This window comes from Helianthus annuus, chromosome 11 (genome assembly GCF_002127325.2).
Source record: "Helianthus annuus cultivar XRQ/B chromosome 11, HanXRQr2.0-SUNRISE, whole genome shotgun sequence".
Lineage (NCBI taxonomy): Eukaryota > Viridiplantae > Streptophyta > Magnoliopsida > Asterales > Asteraceae > Helianthus > Helianthus annuus.
Window position 1 is genome coordinate 183,450,962 of NC_035443.2, and position 16,309 is coordinate 183,467,270.

The 16,309-nt window shown below is 34.7% G+C and overlaps 1 protein-coding gene across 1 annotated transcript; it reads left to right on the forward strand.

Annotated features, from left to right (window-relative positions):
• Positions 1 to 1,177: 1,177 nt before the first annotated feature.
• On the forward strand, positions 1,178 to 7,039 carry LOC110891415. The gene is made up of 2 exons (XM_022139108.2): positions 1,178 to 1,283; positions 4,742 to 7,039. The coding sequence occupies exon 2, from the start codon at positions 4,800 to 4,802 to the stop codon at positions 6,957 to 6,959; it is 2,160 nt and encodes a 719-aa protein (XP_021994800.1). The 5' UTR covers positions 1,178 to 1,283; positions 4,742 to 4,799; the 3' UTR covers positions 6,960 to 7,039.
• The last annotated feature ends 9,270 nt before the right edge of the window (positions 7,040 to 16,309 follow it).

Consider the following 16,309-nt stretch of genomic DNA (forward strand, 5'->3'; position numbering starts at 1 on the left):
TTTGATGGCGCACTTTGCACTTCGCATCGCCGCGAGCCGCTTGAGAGCCGCCTTTGTATTTTTGACCGCGCGCGCGTGGTGGAGCACAAGGGTTGCAAGGACCAAGTGGTAGGTGATGCGGCGCATGACGTGGCAGTCATGCGCATGCGCGTGCGAGTACACATGGCGCGCGGTTGCGCGCATGGTGCATGGGTCCTGCAGTGTCGTGCGCGGCGCACCAGAGTGAGCCAATACGGCGCGACTGTGTGGCGCGCTCGTATAGGCACACAGGTGACGTGGCGCACGCGCACATGGACTTGAGCCAAGTGGACGCACCGCGCATGCGGGTACATACCTGCGCGCGCGGCAGTGTGTCTTGCGCGCGCCGCGCGCGCAGAAGCTTTCAGCATTGAATGACAGTGAAGTTTCAGTCCAGCTTCGTAACTGACGAGTTAATAAGCTTTGACTGAGAATTAAATGACGTATTAAATTGCATTGAAGACGTTTAATGCAATTTAAACCTCTCATTTAATTCATTTTTGGCTGTTTCAAACCGGGAGATGTATATATACAGCTCCATACCTTGTTGAAGGAGACCCCAACGAATACCAGCGACACAACAGCTATTCAACTTTCTCTCTAGAATTTTTTCTGATCTTTTCTTGCTGCTCTTCAAGGTAACCTTCGGGTTGTAGGCGAACTCCGGCAGTACGCTGCTTAGGCTGTTGTACCCTGGGAAACAAAACGAGTACTCTTGGGAGACTCGGAATTTGTTTTAAGGGAAGCGTGTGGACACGTGCCTCAGCCATTCTTCTTCTACCCCATTCTTGTATTTTGGTTTTATTTCAGTTGTAATTGTATTGTATTTTTTGCTTTCTTCATTTTGTATTGTAATCAGTAATAATAAAATTTGTTTTATTTTATTCAATTACGCGAACGGTTCCTACATTCTTTTATCCACATTGTGTGGCATGATGGATTAGAGATCTCCGAAGAACGTAAATTTATAATTTCTTAAAAGTTAAAAATAAATCTAAAATATTATCACGTTAACCCTGCATGAACTTTATTCTAATTTTATTTTTAAAAGGACAAAGTTCTTAATTTCCATATTTATGTAATTTACTTTTTTTTAAAGGGCTATGTTGTACTACTATATATATCGCCTTTGAGTTCTCCCCATTTCCCACATTTGTCTCACGACTCCTTTGTTTTCTCACGAAGCCACAACTAGCGACCATCGACATTATAAAATTCAGGTTGGATTGAGGTGCACAACCGAGTAACACGTAGCATCTGAAAAGGTACTTTTCACACTCTGGCTATAACTAATTGCTTGTTACTTGGCTTATCCTCTTCAATGGACAAAAATAGCAAATGAAAAGAAAAAAAGCTACATTAATTGATTAACTAGTAATTCACTTAGTCCGTCCGTAGTGGGGCGTTTTTTTTTTTAAAAATTGAAAAAAAACGCCTAAAAACGCCCCTCCCACCATTACATGGGGCGTTTTTTTTTTTTTAAATTTCAAAAATTTGGTTCCAGCGTTTTATTTATAACGCTTTGTTAATTTTTGGGGGGCCAATCAATGTTAAGCATGTATGACAATCACCCACCATTGCATGTGCACAAGTTTGACCAGCCAATCCCATCTCTTTGCTTTTTTTTTTTTTGTTTAACAATTGGAAGGGGCGTTATTGGAATAATGTCCCACTACGCCACTTTTGCTATAATGCCCAACGCTGACTAGGATGCCACGTGTCGGATAATGCCCCATGGTGGGGGCATTATTTTTCTCTACCACTACGGGTGGTCTTAGGAATAGCCAACCATCACTAGTGTTAGTGGTGGCCACTGGTATTTAAGCTCTATATATGGTGGCCCAGGTGAGCTTTTCTCTCCAAATCTCAAGTTCAAGTCTGGGTGATAAGGGTTTCCCATTGAGGTGTTTAAATTGTGAATCTATTGTGCGATGGGGCTCTCTAGCGCGGACCCGGTTAAGACAACGTATGCTAAATGTCCTGACATTCGCGAATAATTCACACCTTTCAAAAAAAATCCTTAGGATTAGCCTAATGGTGTTGGTAAATTAGATAAGGTTTGAGATAGTAGGAGGTCGTGAGTTCAATTCCCATAGTGCGTAGATTTAGCCATTGAAAAAATAATAAATTTTGTTAACCAGTAATTTCCATCAACTATGAACATCTAATTTAGTGACTTCTTTCTTATTTATATTTATATTTATATTTCATACAATTCCCATGAAGGGAAATAGTGTCAGACAACTGTCTGGCACTTCCTCATTCATCCAGCTAAATAACGATATTTTCCCGTTTAAATTTACACTTTTGCTATTGGTTTTGCTTTTTTTTTTCCTCCGAGCCAAATTACAATATTTGCTCTCAGTTCAAAATTACGGTTTTGCCATCGTTTTTTATTTTTTTCATGTAAAATTACGAATTTCCCCCGGTGTAAAATTACAGTCATGCTATCTTTTTAGTTTTTTTATTTGACAAAACTATGGTAGAGTTTTGTTTTAATCGGTTGACTCGGTGTAATTTTTATTCGTGTCAGGCAGCCGTCTGGTACACGCTAATTTGTCCTGATAAATTACAATTTTGCCCCATTTTGAAATTATAGTCTTTACATCGTTTTCGTTTTTTTTTTCTTCGCACAAGTATGACAATGTTTTGTTTTAATTGATTGACTCGATCTAATTTTTTTGGGAACTTTTTATGAGTAGTAGGTACAAGTAACTGAAACACAAACGTACAAACGTAAATGTATACGCACATGGACATAAATGCCTATCACCCATAAACCTCTTGCACGTATAAATTTCCCACTTGTAATCCATCTTAGACAGGAGTCAAACCTTTAATCTTAAAAGGAGCAACATAAATCCATATTCAAATGGGTTTACCATTTAAACTCAACCCCATCCATAAATCCAAAACTTATGATAGCTTATAACTTAATTACATGGGGTAGAATCAATTATTAATACTCTAATAGTAAGATAAGCGTACACACAGATGACACATAAAGCATCCACAACAAAGAGGGTGGTCCAAAATCAAGACTGCTAACATCATTCCAAATCATTACTATTTCAAACCTAATTTTCCCACACAACAACAAAAAGTTTCAAACCATTTCAAACCTTCACCTTATCACTTCTTTTTCATTTTATTTAAACCATATCTAAATTATATAATCTATTTTTATTTAATTTAATTAATAATTATAACTATTTTATTTTTAGATAAATATAAAAAATAAAACTCGTAACAATATAATTAACTAATTATTTATTTTTTAGTTTTTCCATTAACTAGTATTTTTGTTTTATTATAAATTTGTTTCATATATATTATGTTTTTTTTTATTTGGTATCATTTTTTATTAAAAAAACATAAGAAATCCTTTTTTTTATTAAAAACACATAAGAAATCGTTTTTTTAACTAACAAGAAAACATTTTTTTAATTAATTAAAAATCCATGGGCCCAACACATCCCAAATGGACCAGTCTGTTGGAGCGAACCAATCCCTCAATAAACCATCCTAGTCATCTCCTCTAATGATGCCCATCCGTTTACGTGGTGGTTCGAGGAGCGGACTTAATGGGCAAACTTCGTGTTGAAAATGCTCTTAGTTAGACGCAACCTTCTAGCCTTAATTCATGCATTTACTTCTCAAACAAATTATTAACTTGTGACGATATTTTTGTTAGAAAAAGGTAAATTTACAAAAAAAAAAAAAAAAAATAGTTCAATATAAACAATATTCTTATGTAAAAAACATCATATCTCACAAATTAGTCTACACATTTAGTGGGCCGTTTTTTCCTTGTTATTTAAGCAATCACTTTTTTCGTAGTTCTATGTGTCACAAAAAAAGTAAAATAGTGAGGAAGTAAGAATTTTACATACAAAAAACTGACTTTTACAAATAAAAACCAATTTACATAACTTTTCCTTGAGAATGTTTTATATAAACACATCTAGAATAGAAGTCTTTTGATAAAAAAAAAACTACCTTTTGTAAAAAAAAACTTTGCTATTTTTTAAACTTTTTATGTTTATTTTTTTATTAAAACAATTTACACATATGTTTATATGCAAAATTTTAGAAAATGATTATGTATAAATGAGTCTTTTTACATGTAAAATTGTATTTACACATGGTTCCGTTTTCCAATTTTTTGTGATTCCCCAATGAACACACCCTATTATAATACATATAAAGAGAACAAAAAGTTAATTTTACATAATTTTAATTGTTTAAGTAATTAAACTTTTAAAACATATAATACATATTTTTAAACATTGTTGACTTTTAAACTAATTTATTAAACGAATTTTTAATAGTCATAATTTTTCATACATTGATAATTTTTAGAAAAAAATATATATTAAAAATGAGCATTTTATTTTTTTTTTAAATTTGAATATGGAATTACTATAGTTTTTTATTTATTTAAATTTTTTAAATATGTTACGTAATTAGTAGTGTATTATGTTTTATACTGCCAACAATATCACAATTTTGTAAGTGTGAAAAAATATTCAATACTTAAAATTAAAAGTACTTTTTTCAGTTTTTGGGTCAAACGTGAGTTTAATTTGGGTCAAGCTTAGCCAATTCATTTAATACACTTTCAACTACAACAAATAAATTATGTCGAGCCGGGTGTTCCTTGAGAACTAAAGGAGTCAGATATCTTTAAACTTCTTTTGATATTTGAATATATAACAAGCAGGTTGGATCTTGCTCTATTAAATCAAACACATTCTTCACTATTCCCGAATCTTAGCAAAATGTCTTCTCCTTCTCCTGAGGCGAATGATAGCAAAATGCTTTCTACTGAGGAAGTAATGATGCCATGGGTGGGCTTATATGTTGCTGTAGCATCCTTGATATGTATCATTGCAATGGCAGCTGATGTGGTCCGAGCAATGTGGCAATGGAAGTTCTGGTTTCCAAATAGATTTTTCACTCTTAATGCTGCAACAATCACACTTATCGGAATTGCAATGAAGCTACCGGTGGATCTAAGTGATGAGTTTTTTAACGAAAAGATGGTAAGCATTTTTTTCTTGGCCACCATGTTAGCCAACTTTCTCCCTTCATTAGGGCTTATGGATGACAAAGAGCTTCTAATGAACATTACGGCCTTGGCTGTCCTCTTGATCACTATCGTTGTGAACATGGAGATTCAATCTATTATGTTATCATTATTGGGTGTTGTAACTTTTTGTTTACTTCCCATTCTATATCCATTTTCAGTAGCTTTGACAGTTTCAACAATTAGAAACGGACTAGAACACAGATACAAGGTGGCACAAGCCGCACAACAAGAGGTTTCAAGGGATCAAGGGGAAATGTTTTCCACCGAGGGACTTGAACTTTATGTTAAGCAATATTGGATGATGGCAGAAACTCATAACCCCCAATTTGTAATTGCTTGCTCCCCGGTTTCTTCTGCTTTCAGGGTTATGTGCTTAATCGTTGCTATGATTTTAGGTTCTACTACTGATTTTAGTAACACTGGTTTCAAAGAACTTGGAACTACAAAATATAAGTGGTCCCTACCGATAATTTTTGTCGTGCAGTCAATTGGGATATTCGTAGGCAGTATTGCACCAATATTCAGATGTTTCACATCTGTTGGCCACTACAGTCTCTCTAGAAAATTAAGCAAGAACCATTTAAATGTGTTCCGAGTTGAGAAACACTGGATCCAAAGGCTTCAACAATGGAAACGTTACCATGTCCATTCACATATCCCTGGCCGGCATTTAAAAATCGTTTTCCATTACGTAAAAAACTCTTTTTTGAATTTTTGTATGGCACTTCATATTGGGGTTTTGGTTACATGTAAAATAGCATGCCTTGTTCCGCGAGCTTTCCTAATCTTGCTCTCGTGTTGTTGGAAATTATTCAAGTCCATTTTGAAATGGTTTAAAAATGTGGTAAGCACGTCTAATCCCAATGTGAGCTCAGAAATAGAAGATTATGCTAGTTATGTTGTCCAGATCGAAGAGGAGGAGAAACTTTCAAAAAGAATATTAAGAAATACGCTCCATTCTATAACGCAACTCCTTAATAAAGAGAACGAACAACGTAATCTCATGATGGTGTTAGAGAAATCCAAAGGATTCCATGGAGTAGTAGAGTTTGATAGCGACCCAGCTCAACCTTTATTTCGCGGTGAAACTCACAATTATTGTTGGAGCCTTGTAGTAGTAACGTTGACAGCAATTGCTATTGCACTTCCTCGCATTGCAAATGTTCATATTAATGGGCTTATTGCCGGCATGAGGGAAGGTCTCGAAATTGTAAGACATATTGAAGAGTGTCTCGATGCAAATGGTGAGTTAGTAAATGAAAGAAAGTCGGCAAGACGTGTATGGAAAGAAGTTGAAGTATACCGCACGTGGCTACACATCAATCTCCAAAAGAAGACCCACAAAGAAAAAACATCCGAGGAGATCCTTACATGGTTGGGTAAGGAAGCAGAAAAAATCAGGGAAAGGTTTATCAATAGCAAAAAGTCAATTATAGAGCATTCACGTTACGAGTTCATACTTGCAAGTTCCATGTATAGAACCAGCAAAACTCTATTGATGTGTTCTGGTGAACAAGAAATGAATGGCGAAGCGTTATTTAAAAGGATATCGACTATAATTGCAGATGTTTTATTGGCTTGCTTTACTAACTTACCACGTGTCATAAAATTGAAGTGTCACCACAATGCAATAGAGAAAAGGGGGGACAACATCCGCATTGCAGCTCAGCTTCTTGGTAAATCTAAAAAGATCTTTGAGAAGCTTAAAGAACGACAACTTCCTAATATAGATCAAGACTCGATGGGGCAAATTGATAAATGGCGTGTACTATCCAAGAGTCAAATACCTGATGGCGGTGCTTCTTTGGATAAGATTCAATCAAGTTTTCAAGTTGCAATGGATCCATAATAACTAGTTTGCAATAAGTGTGGGTGTATCAATGTCTTTATGATCTTTTATGTATGTATAAAATAATAACTATTGTGATTGTTGGTGATATATATTATTATTATTTGGTTTTATATAAATTTAACTACACATGTAGTCCATATAGTTTACCCAAAATAACACCTTTGGGGTCTAAATGTTTGAAGCTGAGGTTATGTGGTTTTAATTTTGTACGACTTTGGGGGTACTATGACCAACAAACATTAAAAATCATTTGTTAAGGGGTTATTGGATTTTAATAATCCTAAGTTTCACCTATTGGCCGATAATAATCCCAACTTTAAAAATCCCCTCCAACAATCCCAACTTGTAAAAGTTTGGCTGCCATTGGTCCTTTTCAAACATATAAGAATTTGGTCTCCTCAATAGATTCAGTTACACCTAGAGACTCGTTAACTGATTTAAGTGCACCTTTGTTAGAAAAGGATCAATGGCGGCTAAACTTTTACAAGTTGCGATTATTGGAGGGAATTTTTAAAGTTGGGATTATTATCGGCCAACATGTGAAACTTAGGATTATTCAAATCCAATAACCCTTTGTTAAATTTGATTAAATTGACTTAAAGATCCTATAATACCTAAAATGTCTCTTTATGTTATTAACTATAGTTTAATAGAGTAATTAACTTAAGGGATATTGGATTTAAAAAACACTAACTTTCACTAATTGCTGGATAACACTCTCAACTTTTGATATATACATCAGCACTCCCAACTTTCTACTTATTGGTCGATAACATTCCCTAATTAATTGAACCCTAACCTAGTTAGCTGATGTCATATGCCACGTCAGCAAAATGCAACATCAGTTACCACGTCATCAAAAAATACCACATCAGCTGCCACGTCATAAAAAAATACCACGTCAGCTGCCACATCAACAAAAACAAACTAGGTTAGGGTTCATTTAGTTAGGGAGTATTGTGAGCCAATAAATCGAAAGTTGAGAGTGTTATCGGCCAATTGGTGAAAGTTGAGGTTATTTAAATCCAATATCCCTTGACTTAAAGCAAACGAACCAACCCACCCATCATTCCAAATGGCAGTCAAGTCCTTCCGGTGACCTGTAAATCTAGTTGCCAATCTAACCCAAAAATCTCTTAAAAAGCGAATCGAGAAAACCCAAAAATCGATAACAACGAACTAAGAATTATGATTGAGTTATGATTGGAAATTGGTAGTTAAAGAACACTATAAGAAGAAGAAAACGAAAGTTCATGTCACACCCCAACCGACGCCAGGAACATCAAGGTGAGATATAACAGATTGCTCAAAGGAAACATAGCACTAAATTTGCGACAATAACTTAAAATTCAGAACTTCATTTCATCAAACTCATACATTACATCGTCTCAAAAGAAAATACAACAAATTTGCAAGTTACAAGACTAAAACATAAAAATGTATAAATAAAATTTGGTGAGTTTCTAAGTCCACCCTAAGTAGATTTCTTGTAAACGCATCATTAAACATACATTTCCTAGAACATGTATAAAATATCCGTCAACACAAATTATGTCGGTGACCATGCTAGTTTGTCTATATAGCATAAGTATGAATAAAATCTTAAATCCACATGTCAATTGTATACTAAGTCATATAGTCATAATAGAATGCAAGACTAAATATCAACTCAAAGTTTCCACTAGCATAACCTTATCATGGAAGTGAATAAGACCGTAAAGATTGAATACTTAATAGTAGCCCAATAAACAGGGAGGCGTGCTACTCTTATAGCGTTATACATGTTAAGGGACGCTTCATGATTCGTTTTCAACTTGACTAACTTCTTTTGTTTAATTCCTAGAGGCGCTTAGATATTACCGATACTGAGAAGGATCGCGAATGTAAACAATTGATGGGTGGCCTTAATGCGGTATACTTGAAGTGATTTAGAATCTGGAAAGCCCAAGCGAAAGTGGAATTTGTAAAAAGCGGAGGATACACTAATGCAGCGAGAGCAAGGGCCAACATCGCCAAAGGTATGAATGAAGACAATTGGAATAAAATCATAGAATTTTTCTTGTCGAACGAACATATAGACCGGTCACTTGCCAACAAATCAAATCGTCAAAAGCAAAAGTACACACTTCGTGGGGAGACGTCGACATATAGTTTCTTTAAAAAACGTAATGTTTTATATATATAGAGGAGCGCTAAAATGAAAATCATCCCCAGTTGCGAGAACCACTCTTCACCAATCAGATAATGACAACTAAAAGGGTAATACAGTCATTTAATTAAAACCATCAAATCATCTTTCTCTCCTTTTAAAGTTTGACTAACCATCAAACCATCGAATCATTTTCTCTCTCTCAAATTTAAATCATCTCCTTTTCATCTTTCTCTCTCTCTCTCTCAATTTTTTGTAAAAAAGTTAGAAACCGAAAAAAAAGGTTTTCGTATAAATTTTTGTTCTTTGCAAAAAAGTTAAAAACAGAAAAAATGGTTTTTGTGAAAAACTTTAAATACGTGTGTGTAAAAAAAAGTTTTTTTAAAAAAATGTTAAAACCGTAAAAATGTTTTCATATAAATTTTTGTTCTTTGTAAAAAAGTTTTTGCAAAAACAAAATTGTAAAAAAGTTTTTGTAAAAAAAAGTTTTCGTAAAAAAAAAACTTAAAACCGTAAAAAAGTTTAAAAACGTGTGTAAAAAACGGTGCGTAAATAAAATCGTGCGTAAAAACGGGGCATAAAAAACGGCGCGTAAAAAACAGGGCGTAAAAACCGTTGCGTTAAAAACGGGGCGTAAAAAACAGCTCGTAAAAAAACGGGTGATAAAACGGCGCGTAAATACGGGGCATAAAAATGGCGCGTAAAAACGGGGTGTAAAAAACGGTGCGTTAAAAAAAAGGCGCGTAAAAACGGGGTGTAAAAAACGACGCGTTAAAAAAACGGTGCATAAAACCAGGCGAAAAAACGGCACGCAAAAAACGGGGCGTAAAACTGTCCGTAAAAACGGGGCGTAAAAAACATGGCTCGTAAAAACGTTTTTATGTAAAAAATCTTGAAAAAAAATTGATTTTAAAATTTTGTTTAATAAAAACATTTGATGTTTAACAAAAAGCAATTAATATATTGAGACAAAAAAGATAATAAAAAACAATAAATATAATAAGACAAAAAAGCAAATTTACTTAAATACCCTTTTAGTATTAAAATATTAAAAACATAATAAGACAAAAAAGAATTTTTTAATAGTTTAATTACTTTTAATCTCATCCATCCATTTCCAAGATCTAATGGTTGGAAAGTGGTTCTCACGGTTTTCCCAACTAGAGGTGGTTTTCATTTTAGCGGTCCCTTGTATGTATATATGGTACATATAAGTGTTTTGTCTAATTCAATCTTAATGTTAAACAAGATAAGAACATACTTGAAGCGATTAAAAACGGTAAGAGAAAGTGGTGCGTCACAAGTGAATGAAGTTGAAGTATTTGAAAAGGTGTTGGGTGCTTGGCACAGGCATATTCAAGGTATTCAGGGTAAACTACATCCGCAGCATCGAGTAACCGTGGTCCTCATGAGCATGAGCAGGAGCAGCCACCTCCAACACTTACGGAGGTAAAAGCAGCTTATTTTAAGGGTGCGTATGTATGTATATGTATTTATGTATGGGTGTATTTTGTATGTATGTATATGTCTATATTTTATAAGTATGTGTATAAGTGTGCAAATATATGCACTTATATACCCTTGCCTTTAGTTTAGATGAGTCGAAATGACCCGAACACACTTAATAGAGTTAAAACATTCAACTTTTAGTTTGGACGGGTCAAAATGGCCCAGATCAACTTTAATATGTTAAAAGTTGGATGACCTAAGTGTATTAAAATGGGTACAGGTCTAGATGATACATTTGATTAATGTTGTGCTTGGTAATATGTACTATGTTTGAACTTATAATTTATACCATATTTTGTAGGATATCCTTGATGGTTTGTTTGAAAGCCAAAGTTTTTTGGAATGCCTCTCAAATTTCATGAATTCGAAGAAGGCTTTAAAGAAAGGCAATGAAGACGACATGGACGAGGGGGAAGAATGATGATATTGCCTTGTATGTTTTAGACTTATAACTTAATTAGACAAAGAAACTTCTTATTTTTTAGACTCTATATTTATTTTATGTTTGGTTGGTTGAGACTTGATGTGTATGTTTATAATTTGATTTTGGGGAAACTGGAAAAAAATCAACAGGATATGATATTTGAGAAAATGGAAAAAGCCAAAAAAAAAAAAAAAAAGAAAAACAGGTTTACATGGTTTCGACTTTTAGGGGTTATGTCACCCCTAAAAGTATGATGATGATGCCATCCGATGGCTACATGCAACATATGTCTCCACTAAAAGGTTTATGTCACCAATCGACTTTTATTATATTACACTAATTAAAAGCGAAGTTAAATTATAAATATATTTACTTATAGTAGGAACTTAAGTCTTCTAAAAATTAATTTTATTAGTTAGCTGGGTGTAGTTTCCAAATTAGTTTTAGGTTTATGAACATATATAGTATTATAATATGGCACAGTGTTAAAGTGCATGTATTGGAGGTTAATAGAAGTAGATTAGCAATAGGTTTGATTGTCATTAAAAAGGTAACTGTTTATAATACTTATCAACATCGGTTTTGCTTCCTATTTGGTTAAATGTTTTAGTATGATATATAGGACTTTGGCTTTCTTAGGTTTTAAGATCGAAGTAGCTTTCTTTCATGACAAGGTTGCCGGATAAATAATTGTGCAATAACGACATGAATACTAGGGGTGAGCATTTCTGGATCCGGACCGAAAATAACCGATACCCGACCCTAAAATTACCCGAAACCGACCCGACCCTAACCTGTAGGTATTTAAATCGGTTCTTGTTTTGAGGATCAATTCAGGTTCGGGTCGGTTCCAGTTCTAAACATAAAGGAACCGAGTCGGACCACAAGGAACTGATATTTATACAAGTGATCTGAATTTGAATGCAAATTTGGCCCATAAGTGATAAGAATTTTAATCTGTAATAAGCAAATCCTATCCATAATATATTCTAAAGATTATATTGTAAATCAAATCCTACTACAAATCCATAATATATTATATAACCCTACAAAAAGTAACTTGGGGCACCATGATTTAGATCACAACTTTTCAAAAAGTCACAACCCTTCAAACTAATGTATTAAGACACACCCTTTTACGCACCCTTTCATAAAAAGTCACAACCCTTTAAACTAACGTATTAAGACACACCCTTTTACGCACCCTTTCATAAAAAGTCACAACCCTTTAAACTAACGTCTTAAAACACACCCTTTTACGCACCCTTTCATAAAAAGTCACAACCCTTCAAACTAATGTATTAAGACACACCCTTTTACACACCCTTTCATATTGTATAACCCTAAAAAAAATTGGGGTACCTTATGCTAACTTAATAGTTGTGTCTCTTCACATCACACCCTTAAATAATACCCTTGCATTAATAAACACATACCACATATTAAACACATATTGTTTCAACCCAAACTAACATGTCCCAATATATACTTTTTATTCTTAATAAAAGGGTGTGATTTTAATTTAATAATCCCATATAAAACACCCATCTCTTTGAAACGTTGTATCCTTTTGTCAAAAGGTTTTATGAGTTTAAGTTGTGAAGGGGCACGTTGGTTCAAAACGTAAATCACAATGAAATTCAATGCACCGCTTTGAAAGTTATATCTATACAATTACTAAATTGTTTCTAATTAAATCACATAGATGTTCGTTGCAGATTTAATTTAGAGTATCTTTTTATAATCCCGAAATCAAGTTTCAAATTGGAACTACGAAGGTTCTTTCTTTACATACATAAAAAAATGATATGTTAAGATAATATTTTCAAACCCAATCGGCGATAGATATGCACACCGTCGTAACTTCCTTTTTCACCGCGTATCCTTCAACCGCTACCACCGTTTCCCCGTCACTTGCCACCGTTTCCACCCTTTATAACCCTCAACGCCGCAGGAACACTCTGGTCGACATCATCATTGTCATTCACCACAAAACTTATCAAATTCATAAAAATTGGCGCCAAGGATGAACAAGATCAATAATGAATATAAAACCTCTACTGTTGTACACAAGCGTATGCAGATTCACATTCTGACCAGTTCGAACGAGGTCCCTTCTACAAGCCGCTCTACCCATTTTCTCGGTCGGTCCCAGTACGTTTCTTGCAGTAGATGCTCACCAAAAACACATCATGTATAGGATGTATACAAGCATAATGACCGATTCACATCATCATCATCCCAGTACAGTTCTTACAGGGTTGGAACTTGGATCCGATGCAACAGAAATCCGCCGTATTTTGTTCTCACTCTGGCCGATTCACTTTCCCCTTCGTTCTACCATTTTTCTCCGATCGTTACTAACTCCTGTTCTCGCCGTATGTTTTCACTCCCACCGTTCTATGTGTTCATGGTGGTAATCCAAGAATTACTGTTGTGCTTTTTCGGTTTTGGTTCTTTGTTCATATTCAGATCTTTGTTTACATGCTATACACAACACATGTTTTTTCATATTTCCAAATTGTATGTGGATTTTAGTTTGTTGCAATTGTTATTAACAGTGCTATTTTTAGGAGTCAATTTCTTTGTTACGTGCCGTATATGATCATCAGTTTTATGGAAGAATATAGTGAAATTAAGATACGATATTTGCTTATTTTGTTGATTGTTATTGTATGTGTTTTGTCATAGAATTGATGGTTATTTGAAATCATACGTGATCTATGAAAATACATGATCGGATTAAGTGTTTGAAATGATTATGACGAGGGAATCAAATGCTTGAATTTGTAGCATGTATTCAATAATCGAATTGAATGACCCTTTTGTAATCTGTATTCGCTAATTACGAGTGAATGATTTCGATCATCACATATTTAAAACGAGTATGTTATATTAAACTAAGGATTCACAAAATACTAAATTGTTTGTTGTATAATTAAACTAAGGAATCACGAAATACTACATTGTTGCCGCAGAAAACGAACTCTGTTGTAGAATTCGATATATGACTCTACTTAATTTTTATTAAAGAAATGCATTTAAGGTTGTGAGAACTGGGAATTGGAAGGGTAAGAATATGGAAGAAATGCATTATTTGAAAACAAATAGCCTAAAAGCAGTGGATTCCGTTAATAAGTTCATCGTGTTAATCGGGTAACCCGAAACGTACACATTCAAATCTGGCATCCGACCCAATTAAACTTAAACTAATTTCAGGTTCAGCTATTTTTGGTGGCCAATTTGTTTGTTTACATGCTATAAGCAACACATGTTTTTTTGCAAGAGGGCTCATTACAACTGGATTTGTATGTTGATTTTGTGTCTGTAGAGTCCTAAGATTCATGTTAACTTACAAGTATTCTTATGGTTCATCACACATTATGTTCAATATGTTTTTTTTGCAACACCATTTTTAACGCTATTTTCTAACACCATACAAAATTAAGTTTTGTTATGCACATATCGATATCGCATCCCATTTATTGACACTAAAAGCATTCTTAATCGACATCCCGTCGCAACGCACGGGTAGCGTCAACTTGTTCTAAAACAAATCCTTAATGTATTCTAAATCAAATCCGTAATGCATGTATATAATATATAATAGATCATCTTAAAACTCAAAACTCTCAGAAGAACAAAGCTGGTATAATACCATACGGCAGACTTGCGGTTACCACTTACCAGGTATGTACGTATACTGACCTATTTCCAGTAGGATTTGTTCGATATGTAAGACTTTTCGAATAACATATAGTTAACTGTTGATACACCGGGTTGTTGGTTTCGGTTTGGTTCAACGATTCTCAAAAACCTACTGCAAAAAATATAACACAAGAATGAAGTGAAGCTGTGAACGTGAATGCTCTGTTTCTTCTGATTCATTGATTGTAACTGTAGACGCATTATTGTGGATTGGCATGTTTTTCTTAAGTATAGTTTATCACCAAGAATTATGTGATGATTCAGGTTAAATGATTAAAGTTGTCGCATAATAATGTGTATGTCATACAAACCTGGAAGTGAAGTGAAGCTGTGCTCGGGTCGGTGTTTACCTAATGGACCGACATAACCGAGATCTCTAATACCCGGAACCGACCCGGTCTTATAGGGTAGTGTTTCGGTTCCCTGGATTATGCTTTTCCGGTTCTCGGGTCGGGTCGGGTTCTTATAGGGTCGGGTCGGGTATCAACTTTTGCTCACCCCTAATGAATACATCTTAGCACTACACTACATCAAAGTTCTGTCAAAAGTTATATACAATGACAACCAAGTGGATTTGTAGCGGGGCAACCCCAATTGACATTAGAAATAATCACCATAGCAACAGTTTTAGCACATGTTGGATTATTCTAAACACATGAAAGAGCATGGAAACATTAATATATCCAAACAAACATATTACAGAACACTTATTGAGATGGATTCACTAGAACTTGAAGAATCTCGTTCAGTCATGGTTATAGAAGCACCACTGTTTACACCAACGGGTGTGTGACAACCATTGGGTAGTTGACAAATCATCAATTCCCGCCACTTATCAATGTATGCCATCGAGTCTAGATCTATGTTAGGAAGCTGGCGTGTTTTAAGGATCTTCAGGATCTTTTTTGATTTACCAAGAAGCTGAACTGCATCTTGGATGTTGTCTCCTCTCTTCTCGATTGCATGGTGATGACTCTTCATTCTTATGACACGTGGTAAGTTGGTAAAGCAAGCAGATAATATATCTGCAATCATAACTGATATCCATTCAAAAAGTTCTTCATCATTCGATAAATTTTCTTGCTCATTGCATATGAGCAATATAGTCTGGGCGTCTGGCTGATTATGTACATGGAACTTGCAAGTATAAACTTATGAGGTGAGTTATCTATACTTGTGTTTTTGCTACTTTTAAACCGTATCACAATTTTTGCTGCTTGGTCTCCCAACCATTTAAGAACCTCCTTCGAACTTTCTTCTTTACGATCCTTTTTTTGAAGATCATTTTGAAGCCATGTGTGGTATAGTTCAACTTTTGTCCATACACATCTTGCTGCTTTTCTTAGCTTTATCAAGTTACCATATACATTGAAGCATTGTTCAATATGTCTTAGAATTTGAAGGCCTTCCCTCATGCCAGCTAGTAACTCATTGAAATGTGCATTAGCAATGTTAGGAAGTGCAATTGTAATAGATGTCAAAGTTACTACCACAAGGCTCCAGCTATTGTGGGTTTCTTTTGGATAATTGGATATAAAGGTGGAACTTGATCATTGT

Bases quoted from the DNA above. Each gene is read 5' to 3' on its own strand.
- LOC110891415 (XM_022139108.2), top strand. From the start codon at position 4,800: ATGTCTTCTCCTTCTCCTGAGGCGAATGATAGCAAAATGCTTTCTACT.